General features: G+C 41.0%; 1 protein-coding gene across 1 annotated transcript in view; it reads left to right on the top strand.

Moving 5' to 3' along the window:
* Positions 1-18290, top strand: part of Plc21C (Phospholipase C at 21C) — a 739135-nt gene that overhangs the window by 415216 nt on the left and 305629 nt on the right. The window contains exons 16-17 of the mRNA XM_080273643.1: positions 4641-4795; positions 12332-12496. Coding sequence (XP_080129769.1) covers positions 4641-4795; positions 12332-12496 — 320 coding nt within the window. The remainder of the gene's footprint in view (positions 1-4640; positions 4796-12331; positions 12497-18290) is intronic.

Raw genomic sequence — 18290 nt, 5'->3', positions numbered from 1 at the left:
TCACCTTTAGATTTTGTTTCTTACGCACTCTCCCAAACTCATTCACCAAGCCTTGCAGTTTCTCTTCATTCTCACTTAACAATACAGTATTATCTGCAAACAACAGTACAGGAAGTTTCCAAATGCTGCTCTCTCTCATTAGGGATGTTCCAACATCCACTGCCTCACCTTGAATCCATTTTATAACTCTATCCATGTACAGATTGAACAACCATGGAGGCATGACATATCCCAGTTTCAATCCAACCTTCAAATAGAAAAATTCACTCAGTTCACTATTCATAATCATGCAGTGCAGCCTTAGCACCCTCATACATACTCTTCATGGCATTCAAGAGCTTCTTATTTACTCTATATATTCTTAATGTTTCCCACATTCCCTGTCTATTCACTCTGTCATATGCTTTCTCCAATTCCATAAAGGCTGCATACAACTTATTTCCCTTCTCTAGAAACTTTCCCACTAAAGACTTAAGGACGAATATCTGATCTACACATCCTTTTCCCTTCCTAAACCCTCCCTGTTCATCTGCAACTAATTCCTCTGCTATTTCCCTTACTCTGTCAATAAGTATCTTTCTGTATGCTTTTCCTATTACACTCAGAAGACAAATGCCCCTATGATTACCACACACTTCTTTTTCCTTTTTTCCTATGTACAGATGAATGATTATACCTGATTTCCAATCCTCCAGAACTCTGCCTTCCTCCCAGGCCACTTTGCTCATCTTCCATATCCATTCTACTACTGTCTCTCTCCCATGCTTCAGCATTTCACACATTCAATCAATTCCTGGAGATTTCCCCATTTTAACTTTCTTCATTGCTTTCACTACTTCTGTCCTACTGATTTCTTCCTTTCTTCTCATCTCCTACCTTCTCCCAGCCACTTTCCAGCAACTTATACTTGCATTACTTTCATTCTCTGTTTAACAGTTCCGTAAAGTGTTCTCTCCATCTGCTCACTTTTTCTCCCTTCTCCAGTAGCAGTGTACCAGTTTTATCATTCACTCCCCTACTGACTTCATTATCACACTGTCTAATTCTTTTTACCACTTTCCAGAACATTTTCTTACATTTCCTCCACTATACACTCAAATTCTTTCCAAATTCCTCATTCACTCTCTTCTTGCTCTCTTACTAATCTTTTCACCTTTCTCTTTCTCTCCACATATAACTCTGTCTTCTGCCTCTTGATTTCCTCCATGCCTCTGCTTCTCAACCACTCACTGTATGCTTTCTTCTTCATGAAAGTATTATGGTTTTGTTATGCACTGAAGGGAGTGACTCACTTCTTAGGTAGTCTGTCTGTCTATCTATTGCCAGATGCCTCAATCCCTTTTGGGGTGGCCACAAACAAATCGCCTCCAAGTCGTCCTGTCCCCCGCCATTTCACTGCCCTGCTCCCAGCTCACACCCCCCCTCTCTCATATACCTCTCCACCCCATCCCTCCATCTCATTCTCGGCCTCCCCCTCCCTCTTCCCCCCTCCACCTCACTCACATACACTCTCTTCGTCAGTCTTTCACCCTCCATCCTCTCCACATGGCCAAACCACCTCAGTGTGTTCCTCATAACGCTTCCTATCACATCCACATCCACACCACAAAGCTCCTTTATATCCTCATTTGTCAGCCTGTCTCTCCATGTGATTCCACAGGCTCCTCTTAAATAACTCATTTCCACTGCTCTCACCCTTGACTTGTGTCCTTCCAACAACATCCAAGCTTCACTTCCGTACGTAAGAGTTGGTATCACAATACTGTCATGTAGTAACTTTTTCACTTCCATGCCCACTTCCCTGTTTCTTATCACTGCTTTCAAAGAACCAGCAACCTTTCTTCCCTGCTGTACCCTTTCAAGCACTTCACCCTCCAAACCTCCATCCTTACTCATCACACTACCCAAGTACTTAAACATACTCACATTGTCCAATTCCTCACCATCCAACCTCACTGTACATTCACTGACTTCACCTCTCTCAAAGACCATCACTTTACTCTTCCCTACATTCACCTTTAGATTCCGTTTCTTACACACTCTCCCAAACTCATCCACCAAGCCTTGCAGCTCCCCTTCGTCTTCACTCAACAACACAGTATCATCTGCAAACAACAGTACAGGGAGTTTCCAAACACTATCCTCTCTCACCAGGGCCACTCCAACATTCACTACCCTACCTTGTACCTCACTTATTACCCCATCCATGTACAGATTGAACAACCATGGGGACATGACACATCCCTGTTTCAACCTAACTTTCAAAGAGAAAAATTCACTTAATTCACCATCCACACGCACTGCAGCCTTCGCACCATCGTACATACTCTTCACAGCATTCAGCAACTTCCCATCTACTCCATATATTCTTAACATTTTCCACAATCCTTGTGTATCCACCCTGTCATATGCTTTCTCCAAATCCATGAAAGCCGCATACAACTTCTTTCCCTTCTCTAGAAACTTTTCCGCTAAAGATCTAAGAATGAATATCTGATCTACACAACCTCTTCCCTTCCTAAAGCCTCTTAGGTAGTAATAATGTCATTTCTCAGCTAGTAGTGAAGTCACCACTACATGAGGCATTCAGCACATGGGACCTTGTCGCCTTTTGTTGTAATTACATGTAATAATATATTTATTTTATGCTGTATATAGAAGACCGTAATTTTATAAACTGGTATATGATGAATTGCTTATACGATGAGCAAAAAGTTACAACCTTTTTTCAAAATACAATTGCATTTTTACTTATGCATTCATTATGATCCCATAGGAAGCCTCACTGGTTGATGTACAATTCCTTTTTTTGCATGTACAATCACTGACACAGAAGCTTACAGTCATTTCTTTGTTTCAAGATGGCCCTTGAACTCGGTCACTGTTAGGTATGTTAGTGTCAGTCGTGAAACAATAGTGTATTGCTGGAGTTAAAGCAGCAAAACAAGTGCAGTGAAGTGTAACAACTATGAGTCTAGGTGAATCAGAAACAGATTTTTAAACATATTTTTGGCAGTAAGCAGCAGAAATGCAGTGAAGTGAAATGACTTGTTTTTAGATATGGTTGGGTGAGTGACGCGGCCACAAAGTATTCCCATTGAACCTATGTTCAGTGACTTTGTATATGATTACTCATTATGCGATGGATTTTTTCAACCACATCCTAATTGTAAAACAAGGGTGTGCTGTAGTTTGTTGAACTTAGAAGAAAATGGGTTTTCATTTACTTGTCATATTATATTCTATTTACTATCTACACAAGTAGTTTATCGTCTTTCCTTGATGCTCATGATGTGTCCTATCATTTTTATGCTAATGACACCCAGCTCTATGTTAAGATGTCAGATATCAACGATACTAAGATAAAGTTTGAATCTCTAATGTCTGATATTAAGATTTGGATGGCTAAGAGGAAACTTAAGCTGAATGATGGTAAAACTGAGATCATCATCATCAGAGGAAACAGAAAGGGTGATGACACTGACAATGCCCTGGCTTTGAACATTGGCGTGTCACAGCTGCATCCAGTCAGTTCTGTTCGAAATTTGGGTGTTTATTTTAATTCTAAGTTAAATTACAAAGAACACATTAATCAGGTTGTAAGAGGGTGTAACTTGCAGATCAGAAATCTGTATTCTGTGAGAAGATTCCTGAATAGACAGTGCCTCCTAACATTGGTCCATGCAGTGGTCTTGTCTCGTGTTGATTATTGTAATTCACTGTGGGTTGGTCTTCCAAATAATATACTAACAAAAGTTCAGTCTGTGTTGAACAGGGCGGCACGGCTTATCTTTGGTCTCCCCCCAAGAACCTCAACTACCCCGTTTCTGATTGAGTTGCATTGGTTACCAGTAAAGGCTAGAATTGAATTTAAACTGTGTCTTATTACATTCAAGGTTCTTAAGTTTGGTGAACTGAAGTATCTTGCTGAATTGTTAAAACTCCCATCGACACGCCCGGGTGTGATGTTACGCAGTGAAGATGATTCCTTGCGTCTTGATGAGCCAGGAGCCATTCACCAGTCATCTTTCTCTGATCGTTCTTTTGCATATAGAGCCCCTAGATTATATAACAGATTGCCATTGTCCATAAGACAACTCTCTACTGTTGAATCCTTTAAGAGACAGCTGAAAGCCTTGCTTTTTTCAAAATGCTACGACCTGGAGAGAGGTATTATGACAGATGATTATAGGGTTTAATTTTTTGCCACTTTCATGTATATATGATGTAGCTTGTATTATATACAAGAAATGTCACAATTCTTGTAATTGTAAAAATAACGAGCGCTAGTGAATTCCCAAAAGGAAGAACTGACGCTTTTGAGAAACAAAAGGCCAGATGATTATTATTATTATTATTATTATTATTATTATTATTATTATTATTATGTGAGGCTTGAAAACCTGATTGTACCGCATTTTTAAATTTGGCCTTTAAGGTGTTCACTGAATCACAGATGCCAGATTTTTATAGCATTTGTAGTTTATTTATAAACCTGTTCCATAATAAAGTTGGTTTATCAAGGTTCTTTTGCATGTTTATGAATTGGATTTTGCTTTATCAAAATCTAAATTTTAATGATCATCCCCTTGGCAGTATACTTGTTAATATGTAACTTCATATCCATCTCTTATTTTCAGACCTTGCAATGCAGCTAAATCTTGGGATCTTTGAGTTCAACAACAGGTCTGGGTATTTGCTCAAGCCAGACTTCATGAGGCGGCCAGATCGCCGCTTTGACCCCTTTGCCGAATCAACCGTTGATGGAATCATTGCTGGCACTGTGACTGTTAAGGTTAGTCTCAGCCCAGCCTTAAACTGATTTTGTAGTAGGTCTGTAAGATTCACCTGTATCATTCTGTCATTCATACTGTGTGATAACTGCATTTAATTTCTGGTTGGTGAAAATGCACTTGAAATTGTCTGGATCCATGGCAAGATGCTGCCTGCTTAAAAGACTTCAGGGAATTCATAAGAGGGATTTGGTGCATGGCAATTCAAGTAAAACTAGTGGGAGTACTGCTTATATCTTTACCTCCAAAAGCCAAGCATCACAACTGATCCCATCAGTTCTGTATCTGTATTAACCTTTACATTAAATTGTGCTGCTTTGGTTAACACTTGTGACTGCCTATAGATTGCTAGGGATTAGTCAGGTTGCAAAAGTAGATCATGTCTTCACTTACGTGTATGCTCAAGGACCTCCTGGTTGTCATCGCTGTGTAAGTCACTCGTGATGTGATGTAAATCACCGTAAATCTGAGGTGAAAAAGCATGTCTGTGTGGCTTACATTGTAAACAGCACTGGAAAGGACAGGACCTAGCCACACGCACCAGCGGACACACCCACAAAACACAGATGCTGATTGGCTGTGAGTATAATGTCATCATGAGACCCACCACTCATTGGGAGCCGAAAGGAGTGCTTACTGGCATGTTCGTCTTTCTTTCACTACAGCTTTCCTCAGGAGAGAAACAGGCCACGTTTACCAATATGGAGTGTGTTGGGACAAGAATCTACCTTGTTATATGGGACTTTCAACCATGAAAACACTTCCACTGGATAGAAAAATGGTGGATGAGTGTGTTGCGACCTAAATCTCAATTTAGATATTTGGCATGTTCGTCGTTATTCGACTAAACGCCTCTCTAACTCTCACACACACACACACACACACACACACACACACACCGCTCGCTGGTGCAGTGGTAACGTTCCCGCTTGCCAACTGGTGGACGGGAGTTCGCGCCTCGCTCAGGTTGCGAAAAGTTTCACTGACGAAGTGGGTGGTTACTGTCCCCTTTGAGCAAGGGGATGGGTGTGTGCGTGTGTGAAGGTCACAGCCTTGCCCTTAGATCGGACCATATGAGCTCTCAGCTCCCTTCCGGGAGGGTAAAAGCTGACCATCACGACCATCAAGTGATCCTGACCGACCCGGTGAATTACACCACACACACACACACACACACACACACACACACACACACACACACACACACACACACACACAGATGGAGCTCTTTGTGGATCATGGGGAAATAATCATCAAATCAGCAGTGAAAAGGAGACCAGCTTATTGTGATTATGTGAATGAATAGGTGAGTGGTGGTCCTGTCTCATATTGGTGAGAAAGCCTCGGATTTCGGTAAAACAAGAGTACAAGACAGTGGAAGGAGAAAGTTTTTGTAGGTTGCATCATGGCAGAAAGGGATAGTTCATTGTTTACATTTGGTGGTGGTGAATTTGCGGGCTTCTTCGATGAGGATAAGGGTAAAGGAAATGCTAACTGAACCAAACAAGAGTAACAGCAGTGGAGAAAATGGTGGAGAGGAATGTCCAGGAGTGAAAAAAGGTATTGATAATAATCAGAGAGTTGCAGGAATGGAACTTAGAAAAGGAGAAAGAGATTAAGATAACGCAGAGCAAGTTGGAAAGCATCAGCACACACAGTGCTGAACAAGAAAGACAAGTTACAGAATTAAAAGTGAGTAATGAATCTGCCTCAGATGAAATAAAACAACTCAAGAGGGAAAGTAAGAGGTTGGAAGAAGAAGGGGACAAGATGAAAAGTAAACTAGATGCGCATGAATCAAAATCAAAGATGCAAGATGAACACATTAAGGAAATCAGGGAGCAACACAAGGGTGGAAGAAAATTCAAGAGGAAGGAAATATAAATTTGAAAGAGATTACAGAACAACAAAGCAAGGAAGAGGTGGAGAAGGAAGTGGTTAGGATACTAAGAAGTAGAGAATCTTTAGTCAGGGATGTAGGAGACAAGAAAAAATGCATGATAATTTTGGGAGTATAAGGAAAACATATGACAGTAAGATCAGAAAGAGAAAGAAAAGAACTGAGTAAGGCTAAAGAGATAGTAGTTATGGAGGGTAACAACGAAGTTCAAGAAGAGATTGAAGAAGTGTTTAGTTTAGGAAAGTACGAGGAAGAAGGGGCGAGGCCACCTAAAGTTTAAGTCTAAGTAATGGTAATTGAAATCATCAGCAGAACATGGAAATTATCAGACAAAGAGGAGTTCAAGAATGTTTGGATAAGGAGAGATGGAAATAAGGAATAAAAGGCTAAAATAAAGGAGCTGGTAAAGGAAGCAAAGGCAAAAAATGAACAGAGAACGGAGGAGGAGAAGACGCTGTTCTATTGGAGAGTTATGGATCAGAAATTGAGGAAATGGTACCGACAAAGAGAGGGAGAGAAGTTGGAATAAACAGCAATAAAAAAATTTGGAATGTGGTATTACTGTACTAATGTTGATGGATTAATATCGGCAAGGTCAGAAATCAACGATTTCTTGAGGGTACATGAACCAGATATTATGTGCTTTGTAGAGACCAAAGTAAGAGAGGATATTGATATTCATATGGGAGATGGTGGATACAAACTGTGGAGAAGAGACAGAAAATGAAAAACGGGAGGGGGAGTGATGATAGCAGTGAAGAACAACATAAATGTGAATAATGTGGAACTGGGAGAGGGTAGGGCTGAAGTGATAAATATGAAATTAGAAACTGGAGAGTATGGCAAGAGAGACGTGGCAGTAGTATATGTTCCCCCTCAGACGAGGGCATGGAATGATGATTACCAGGAGATGTTGTCAGACGTGGTTAGATATCTGCAGAAAGTGATTGAGAAAAGCAACAACATAATTCTGATGAGTGATTTTAATTGTTAAGAGGTGAACTGGGAGGAATGGGACTCAAAGGCAGTGAAGATTCATGGGGCACTATATTGTTTAATACAGCAATGAATAATGTAATGACCCAGTGGATCAAAGAAGAGACAACATTCGAATGTAATGATGTTCCAGCAAGACTAGATTTACTGCTAACCATAGAACCTGATGTAATTGAATCTTTGAAATGTCTGTGTCCTGTAGGAAAAAGTGATCATTTGGTCATTGAGTTCCAGTTGATAAAAGGGAACATGGTGCCAAGAGATGAGCTTTATAGGCAGGGAAGACATTCGTAAAGCAAACTTTACAGGATTGAGGAAATTTTTTGAAAATGTGGATTTGGGAAAATTCAGAGAAAAGAGAGATACAGAGGAAGAGAGATCTCTCTCTAGATCTCTACAATTTGGGAGTGGAAAAATAAGTTCCAAGAGTAAGTGGGAAAGAAAACAGGAAGAAGGATTGGTTTAACAGAAAGTTTATGATAGCCAAAAAAGAGAGGGACATGGCATGGAACAACTGGAGAAAGAGAGGTAATAATAGAACAAAGGAAGAATTTAGAAGAGCTAGAAATTAATATACAAGAATACATGGAGAGGACGAAAGGAACTTCAAAAAAGGTATAGATGACAAATGTAAGGAAGAATCCAGATTGTTTTATAAATTTGTTAATGGCAAATTGAAACATAAGGAAGGAATCACCAAACTGAAAGTAGGAGGGGTTTATAAAGGTGCATCAATGCAAGCTGAAATAATGAACAAATGTTTCCAATCAGTTTTCACTAAAGAAAGGGATTTTGTGGAGGGGGAGGGAGTAACTAGAAATGTGATAAAAGATATAAAAGTGGAAGGACGCAAGTCAAGAGTGAGAGCAGTGGAAATGAGTTATTTAAGAGGAGCCTGTGGAGTCACGTGGAGAGACAGGCTGACGAATGAGGATATAAAGGAGCGTTGTGGTGTGGATGTGGATGTGATAGGAAGCGTTATGAGGAACACACTGAGGTGGTTTGGCCATGTGGAGAGGATGGAGGGTGAAAGACTGACGAAGAGAGTGTATGTGAGTGAGGTGGAGGGGGGAAGAGGGAGGGGGAGGCCGAGGATGAGATGGAGGGATGGGGTGGAGAGGTATATGAGAGAGGGGGGTGTGAGTTGGGAGCAGGGCAGTGAAATGGCAGGGGACAGGGTGACTTGGAGGCGATTTGTTTGTGGCCACCCCAAACGGGATTGAGGCGTCTGGCAATAGATAGATAGTATAAATTACTGGAAATGCAAGATGTAAGGAAAGCCCTAAGACCAGATGAAATCTCTGATTGGGTACTGAAGAAATGCAGAGAACAACTGCAGATAAGATTCTCAGTTTAGTTATGTGTTCTTTGGAAGAAGGGAAAGTGCCTCGGGGAATGGAAGAGGGCCAATGTGGTACCAATTTATCAGGAAGGAAGCAAGGAAGAACCCCTGAATTATAATGACCAGCATAGTCACAAATCTGTGTGAGAGGACCCTGAAAGATGGATAAAATATCTGAAAGGGATGAACATTTTGGCTGAAAGTCAGTTTGGATTTAAAAATGGAAGGTCATGTGTTTCCAGCTTGTTGAGCTTTTACTCAAGAGCGATTGACATGCTGCAGGAGAGAGACAGTTGGGTGGATTTTGTGTATTTATACTTGGAGAAAGCCTTTGACAAGGTTCCCCACAAAGCAACTAATATGAAAATTTGAGCACATAGGAGGACTGAAGGGGAACCTCCTGGAGTGGATGAGAGACTTCTTGAGAGACAGACAAATGAGGACAGTAATTAAAGACAAGGTGTCTGGGTGGAGGGAAGTAACAAATGGAGTCCCACAGGGCTCAGTGTTAGTGCCAGTAATGCTTCTGATTTATGTAAACGGTATGGTAGATGGAATGAACAGTTATGCTAGTCTGTTTACTGATGATGCAAAGATCTTGAGGAGAGTAGAAGTTGAGGAAGACTGTAAAATGCTGCAGTATGACCTGGAGAGGATTCATGATTGGAGCCTTATGTGGGAAATGAAAGTCAGCAAAAAAAAAAGAAGTAAAATAATGGAAATGGGTAAAAGTACCAGGAGGCCATCACTGAATGATTTGATGGGTAATTAGCCAATCACAGAAGTAAGAGAAGAGAAAGACTTGGGAGTGCTGGTCCAGGATAGTTTGTCACCAGAAAGACACATTAAGAAGATAGAGAGACGTTCAGTATCTTGGCTAACATAAGAGTAGGATTTCATTGCATGGATGAGGAGATGATGAAAAAATTGATATTGGCCATGATCCGCCCCAGGTTGGAATATGTGGCAGTATTGTGGTCCCCGCACAAAAAGAAAGATATAAACAAGGTCGAGAGAATACAAAGAACATCAACCAAGATGGTCCCTAGTCTAGCAGATCAGTCATATAGAGAAAGGCTGAAAAAGCTGGATCTGCCTTCCTTAGAAGAAAGGAGAGAGATGGGCGACATGACAGCAGTATTCAGGACCATGATAGATCAAGTTGACAGAAAAGATCTGTTTGTGTGGGATGGAAGAGTAACAAGAGGACACAGAATGAAACTGAAAAAGCCAAGTTGCTTGAAGGATATAAAGAAATATTGTTTTCCTTATAGATGCATAGACTTGTGGAATAGCCTGGACAAAGAGATCATCCAGCCTAAAAACTTAAACGAGTTCAAAGTAAGATTCGACTTATTGAGGAACAGACAGGACCCCATGAGCTTAGCTCATTTCCTGTATATCAAAACTAGGTAAACACACACACACACACACACACACACACACACACACACACACACACACACACACACACACACACACACACACACACTGTAAAAGCACTCGGATGATTTAAATGTGAAAATTCATTGGACTTCACAATATACTCTACTCCATTTGTTGGAAAAGCTGCTTGTCTCTTTTTTTGACCAAGTTTGTGAATGTTTGACCAACTCTGAGTCTAATATTGGGGGGTGACTACTCCCCCTTCTGGTTGGGCCATCCCTGCTCATACTTGTACTTATAGCCACCTGAACTTGAAACCAAGCCTGAATTATTGTTGACAAGGGAATAGATACTATGTAAATTATTTAGTAGTCTGATTAAACCAATTCACCCAGTTATGACATTTGTAGCTATTTATGACCTGACCAGTAACAGGAGTTCATACAGATTTGCCCTCCCCCTCCCTTTGCCACTGTTACACGGGTGAAGGGGGTTTAGGTTAAGGTATTCTGATTAATATAGTACTTGATTGTGTCTTAGACTATTCTCCGGACAGGAAGGAAACTAGGGTATTTTGTGTTTTGTCCTCTCTCTCTCTCTCTCTCTCTCTCTCTCTCTCTCTCTCTCTCTATATATATATATATATATATATATATATATATATATAAAGAAAACTTATGATTACCAATAATTTGCCCTCTTGGAGACCTTTCCTTTTATGTTAAAAAAAAAAAAAAAAAAAAAAAAAAAAAAAAATCTATACTGTCTATTTCCCCCACACCTGGTCAGGCCATCACTGGTCACAGTTCATTATCATTTTACTCTGGCTTTCCAAAATGACCCCTTACATCATTCACAGATCCAGTAGCAACTCCATTCAGGTCTCCTCTGTTTTGTTCTTCACCCAACAACTATGACACGAACTGTTGCACAGTAAATATTGTATACCTGTATTGAGTGTCCACCTACCAGAGAATCAAGAGCAAATGAGATGTCCATGAGTAAATGTTCACAAAAAAATTTGAAAAGCAGATATGGAACCCAGACAATAGACTGATGTTGCTCTTAATTCAAACATTAAGGATAATGTCTGAACCAGGTAAAAGTGCCTAGAGCTCATATAAGTTGATCTCCAAGTGTCATGCAACCTTAGCATCACCATAATGAGCCTGTCAACCCTTTCAGTATGGCAGTTTTTCATTTTAATCTAGATACTTTGTGGTAGGTGGGGGTGCTCACCATCCACTCACACGATGTAGTGCTGCTGTTGGGTGTCTGCCTTTTCCTCTCCTCCATCCTTCTTTCCTTCCATCCTCTTCTGTGTTCCTTTCCTTCATTCTTTCTTTATCCTTCCACCTATGGATAACTTTACACTCCCTCTTCTATTTTTCTTTCCTTCATTCTTTCCTCTTCCTTCTGCCTGTGGGTGACTCTACATTGAATGACAAGCCAAATGGTTTCCTGTACACCGGGAAACCAATTACTACACTGGGTGGTAACCATATAACCAAATTTTGGTGCCTGTTGGTTTAGTGGGTAATTATTGCACTCCAATAGGATTGAGCTGGTGAAGGTTTATATCCAAGGGGTGATTGGGATTGATTGCTCATGTAAAGCCACTCAGGGATGAGTGACACTGGCCACTCTCATAAATGTCAGGACCAGCTGCCTAGCCCCGGGCTCCTATGCTCCTCATGGGGCAATGTAGGATTGGATGATGGATGGATCTAGATACTGTTTGATTATTTTATTCAGGTTAGAGGAGACCCCTGATAGTGAAAGATATTGTTTTTATTTCATGCTCTTTACTTGAGGATCAGCATGTATCCATATCTGTATGAACTTCCTATATTTCTCCCATTATAAGCTGTCAGTTTCAGTTACCTCACTGTAACTGTCTGTTACTTTTCACAGGTGATTTCTGGTCAGTTTTTGTCTGACAAACGTGCTGGGTGTTATGTGGAAGTGGAGATGTATGGTCTTCCAGCTGATACTGTCCGTAAGCGCTTTAGAACTAAGACAGTACCTAATAACTGCATCAATCCTGTCTGGGATGAAGAACCTTTTGTCTTCAAAAAGGTTAGTAAAGTTATGAAAGAAGTTCATTCTGTGCCACATTCATCAAAGCTGTCATCACAGTATTTTGCACCTTGCCAACATGTTTCAAGCATTTAACATTCAGCAGTTTTGAAACAGACACAAGTCACACAGGATGATATGTAAACAGTACTAAACACTGAGTTTTATGATGAAGTTCCTTGTCATCTCTGAAATGGGGTCTAAAGAAAATTGCTGGAAAAACTGGTTCAGGGAACCTGAGTTATCATTGATTAGTACAAGTAATCCCTTACTCATAGGCCCACATACCATAAATGAACAGTGATTTACCAAACATGGCATAGCAACAAATGGTCATTCACTTTATGAACTAAACATCATTCTACTCAACTTATATCTGTTTTGGGGAATATAAATAGGTAGAGAGAATTTGCTGAGATAACATTGCTTCAAAGATGATGGTGAGATGCAAATAGCTTCATCTGTAATGCCACAGAATGGGACAGAAAATAGCTCCCAGGATTAGCAAAAGTCTGTTAATTTGAAAGAAGTACTGGATAAATGTGAATGTTTGTTCACATTAAGCTGTTCAAAAAAGTTTTGAGTTAGGGTTATGATTCAGTACAGACTGCTGCTTAAAATACATCTGCTTCATTTATTACCATCCTGTTATTAACCCTTTGACTTCTGTGACATATTTTAAACTTTATTCATGTTACCACTAAATGATTTTATTCATTTTGGGAGAGACTTTCTAAACTTAGCAGTTAGATATTGCATTCATTGACATATTCATTGTTAGGTTGTTGGGGCTGCCCATCATCCACTTACTCAGTGTAGTGCTACTCTACACCAGGGTGACTCTACATTGAATGACAAACCAAATGATATCCTGTAAGCAAGGAAATCATTTAATACACTGAGTGGTAACCTTATATCCAACCCATATGCATTCCCTTCATGTCAGCAAGTGGGTTGGCAGAGATTTAGTGCCCCTCCCTGGAAAATAACTAACTAAAGAAAAGTAAAATGCTGCAGACCAGGACTGACCCACAAGTGACGACCAAGGGCAAGACAAAGGACATGGTGTGGATTTCAATGTGGAATGTGGGGGGTGTGAATTATGCAGTGAAAGAGAGAGATTGTCAGGGTGCTTGAGGATGCAAAAGTGAATATTTGTGGAATGACTGAGATCAAATGAAGTGGTGAGTGTGAGAGAGTGGGAATATGGATTGGGTATATGTGTGGGAGTACTTGTAAGAGTGAGAGGGCAAATGAAGGTGTATGTATTGCTGTGCGCAAGAGATGAAAGGAGAATACAAGAGAGTATGGATCATTTGGTTCAAGGTATGTGTGGGTAATATTGAAAGTAGGAATAAAAGTGTGAATAGTTCTTTGTGTACAGTAAACTCTCAGTCATCAGTTGTTGCAATATCTAGCCCATCACAAAATCCAACAAAATTATGCAACATCCAGTGCTGAGATGGGACATTACTGGCAGTTCTATGCAAAACTGTCTGTCTTTGTTGTCAGAAAGCCCATCGCTGAGCTGGGATATCGTATAATGGGGACATTAAAACAGAGAAGTATAGGGATGCATTTGGGAGCCTTGGGATCCCCTCCTCCAATTGCTCTTACTCTTGACTTTTCATTTTCACGGCACACCATAGTCTCACATCCATACATTAATGTTGGCACAAACAGTCCTTCATGTAAGCCTCATGCAGCTGCAACATTTAAGCCTCTGTGTCTTATCAAGGCCATTTTTGCACCAGTTACTTTTCTTCCTTGTGTCACTTTACTTTCAACTTCTTTTGCATATTTTCCTCTCTTTTCTATCACTGTACCCAGATATTTCAACTCTCACCAACTCCAGTCTCTCTCCATTCAGTGTAACATCACACTGGGAGTCACCTTCTCTCTCAGTAACCATCACTTTACTCTTTTCTACATGTACTTTCCAGGCACGACGCTCACAGACCTGAGCAAAACTTTGCATTAACTTACCAAGTTCTCTTCCGGGACAGTACTTGCAAGCAGTACTGAATCATCAGCATATAACAAATTTGAGATATTCCATCCATCACCATTTATTACCAAAACCATCTCTCTCTCTCCATTACTCATGTTTTTACTTCTCTCATCACCCCATCCTTATACTGTACTGTATATATTGAACAATCATGGAGATATATATATATATATATATATATATATATATATATATATATATATATATATATATATATATATATATATATATATATATATAGAGTATATACATATAAAGAATATAGAGTGAATATATATATATATATATATATACAGTATATACATATAAAGAATATATTGTGTATATATATATATATATATATATATATATATATATATATATATATATATATACAGTATATACATATACAGTATATACTGTGATATATATATATATATATATATATATATATATATATCCCCCCTGGGGGTAGGGGGATTTTTTCAAGAATACTACCCCAGTATCACTGCTTGTTGTAAAGGCGACTAAAATGGTTGGCGGAGGGTTAGTGCCCCTCCCCAGAAAATAGCTAACTAAAAAGACAAACAGTAAGCCTCGGACAAGGACTGACCAAAAGATGACGACCAAGGACCGGACAGAGGACATGGTTATCGGAACTTGGAACGTAAGGGGAGCGAATGATGAGGTGAAAGAGAGAGAGATTGTCCAGGTGCTTGAGGGTGCGAAAGTTGATGTATGCGGAATAACTGAAACAAAATGGAGAGGTGAGAGTGTGAGAGAATGGGAGTATCTATCTATCTATCTATTGCCAGACGCCATAATCCCATAAGGGGTGGCCATTTGACTTTGAGTTAGTTGTTTTACGGGGAGGGGCACTAACCCTCCACCAACTCACTTCTGGACATGTAGGGAGCACGTATGGTTTGGTTATATGGTTACCGCCCAGCGTTGTAAATGGTTTCTTGGCTTACAGGAAACCATTTGGCTTGTCACTTAATGTAAAGCCACCTGTAAAGGAAAGAAAAGCAATAAGAAGTGACAGGAAAGATGGGAGAAATAGGAAGAGAGGAAGGCAGGCACAGAAAAAGAAAGATAAAGGCTAAGGAAGGAGTAGGCAGCACTACATCAAGTGAGTGGATGATGGTCGCCACCACCTACCACAAAATGGGAGTATGGATGAGGTATATGTGCGGGAGTTGGTGAGAATGAGAGGGCAAAAGAAGGAGTATGTATAGTTGTGAGTAAATGATGGAAGAAGAGCATAAGAGAGTATGGATCACTTGGGTCAAGGATTGTGTGGGTAAGATTGAAAGTTGCAATGCAAATGTGGGCGATTGTGTGTGTGTATGCGCCAACCCAAGATCGTGCAAGCAGAGTGAGAGAAGAGTTCTGGACAAATGTGGAAGTGTGCATGGAAAAGTTTGGAAGGAATGAGAGAGTGTTTTTGATCAGTGATATGAATGGTAAAGTAGGGAATGCGAAGGTGGATGGAATAGTTAGTGAGTGGGGTGTGTCTTCTGAGATAGATGAGAATGGTAGTGCGTTAGTGGACATTTGTGCTCTGAGGGGGTTGGTGATAGCCAATACCCTTTTCAGGCACAAAATGACCCACAGGTATACATGGCGAGTGATGAGAAGGGTGGGTGGTGAACTGATTGAAAGGAAGGCAGTGATTTATTATGTGTGTGTGGATGAAAGGATGCGAAAATGTGTAATGGATGCAAGAGCTTATAGAGGTTGGGGGAGTGGACATTCTGACCACTACTTGGTGGTGGCCAGAATCAAGGTCCAATTAGAATGGAGAAATAGAAGAAGGGAAGGACGGGAAGAAGGAGTATTTGTTAAGGAGAGTGGAAAGGTTACAAGAGGATGAGAAAAAGGCAGAGTATAAGAGAGAAGTGGAGGAACGATTGGGCAAATATGAAGTGGAGCAGATGGAAGACGTGGAAGGTGTGTGCAGGATATTTACAGAAGAAATATGTGCAGCATGTGATGTGGTGTGTGGGATGAAGAGAAGATGGAGGGGTGTGCAAGGAACAGCATGGTGGAATGAAGAGGTGAGACAGGCTGTGGCACAAAAGAAGAAAGCATACAATGAATGGATGAGAAATAGGAGCGTGGAAGAAGTTGAGAGGCGGAAGAGAGAGTTATATGTAGAAAGAAAGAGAGAGGTGAAAAGATTAGTAAGAGAGAGTAAGAAGAGAGCAGATGAGGAATTTGAAAGGACCTTGAGTGTAAAGTGGAGGGACTGTAAGAAAATGTTCTGGAAAGAGGTGAAAAGAGTAAGACAGGGTGGAAGTGAAGTTAACAAGGGAGTGAAAGATAAAAATGGTAGATTACAGTAGGCTTGCACGGTGCGTGTCATCGCAGTGCGCGATTCGCCTTGTGCGCGAGTGACCAAAAATCATAACCAAAAACCCTTCAATGTGCGAGTTTACCGCACAGAACGCGAGGCAGAGGCAAGGAGTGGCTCAAAAATGCCATTTTCTTCTAGTGTGCGACCACCCCTCACACAGCGCGTCACTTGTTGTCATGTTGATGCGCAGAAATTCCCGGGCATTCTGCTGCGCAGCTTGGGGTACAAGGGAGCAGGCGTGCCATAACAATCCTGGCTCGTGCACTGTGCGGATCCGCTCTCTACTGTACAGCTAACCTGTCGTCTACAACATTTGGTGTTTTTTGTCCCACACCATGGCTCCAACCCCAAGAGTTAAGAAACTTCTGATGCACACCACCAAGTTAAAGATCATTAAGATGAAGGAGGAGGGTCAAGGAAACACGGCTATCAGGAGAACCCTGGGACTGGCTGAATCTACAGTGAGAACTGTGTGGAAGAACCGTGAAGCCATAAAGGCTGTAGTGAAGACATATGATGCCTCGGACCTAGACGTCCGTTTGCGGGTGGGAAATCGTGCTATGATACTAATGGAGCACTATCTTGCCACCTTCATAATGCGGAAAGAAAAGGAAGGTGTTCCACTCAATGGAAGATTTATTCGGAACCAAGCCCAGCTCTTTTACAAGGCTGCATCTCGAAGGTTAAAAGTGGAGAAACCTTTTAGGACATCGGTTGGATGGCTGGACCGTTTTCTCAAGCGCAAGGAACTCCATTACATGAAAGTGTCTGGTGAACGTGCCTCTGCTGATGAGCTGGCTGCGAGAGAGTATCCTGCGATATTTCGAGTGATTTTTGAAGTGGGACAGTACACCAAGGATCAGATCTACAACATCGATGAAACGTCGTTATATTACAAGGCCATGCCAAAATCAACTTACATCGCTAAAAGACAGAAACAAGCCCTTGGTCGCAAGCTCCAGAAGTGTAAGATGACTGTAATGTTCGCTGTAAACCTGTCTGGGAGGCACAAGATGAGCCCAGTTGTTGTACACACAGCTTCACATCCAAGGTGCTACAAAAACCTCACGTACATGGATGCAAGTGGCATGTATTGGTACAAGTCCGCTAATGGTTGGATGACCGGGAACATTATGGCAGACTGGTTAACGAGGCGGTGTGTCCCTGATGCGAGGGCCAAGTGTTGGGAACTGGGCATTCCATTTAAGATGTTCTTTGTGCTTGATAACGCACCAAGTCACCCTCCATACCTGGAAGATCTTCATAAGGATTGTCGTGTTGTGTTTCTGCTGACCCGCACGACGTCACTAGTGCAGCCACTGGATCAACAACTAATTGCCACAGTGAAGCTTTTCTACCATAAGCAAGTGTACGACTACCTACAACAGGAAGACCGACACACAAGAGGAGCTTCATGCCCTACAAGAAGATCACGACGAAGACCT

This window comes from Coenobita brevimanus, chromosome 55 (genome assembly GCF_032717465.1).
Source record: "Coenobita brevimanus isolate Jiangsu-jjx chromosome 55, ASM3271746v2, whole genome shotgun sequence".
In the NCBI taxonomy this organism is placed as follows: Eukaryota; Metazoa; Arthropoda; class Malacostraca; order Decapoda; family Coenobitidae; genus Coenobita; species Coenobita brevimanus.
This window is presented reverse-complemented; position numbering and strand designations above follow the sequence as displayed.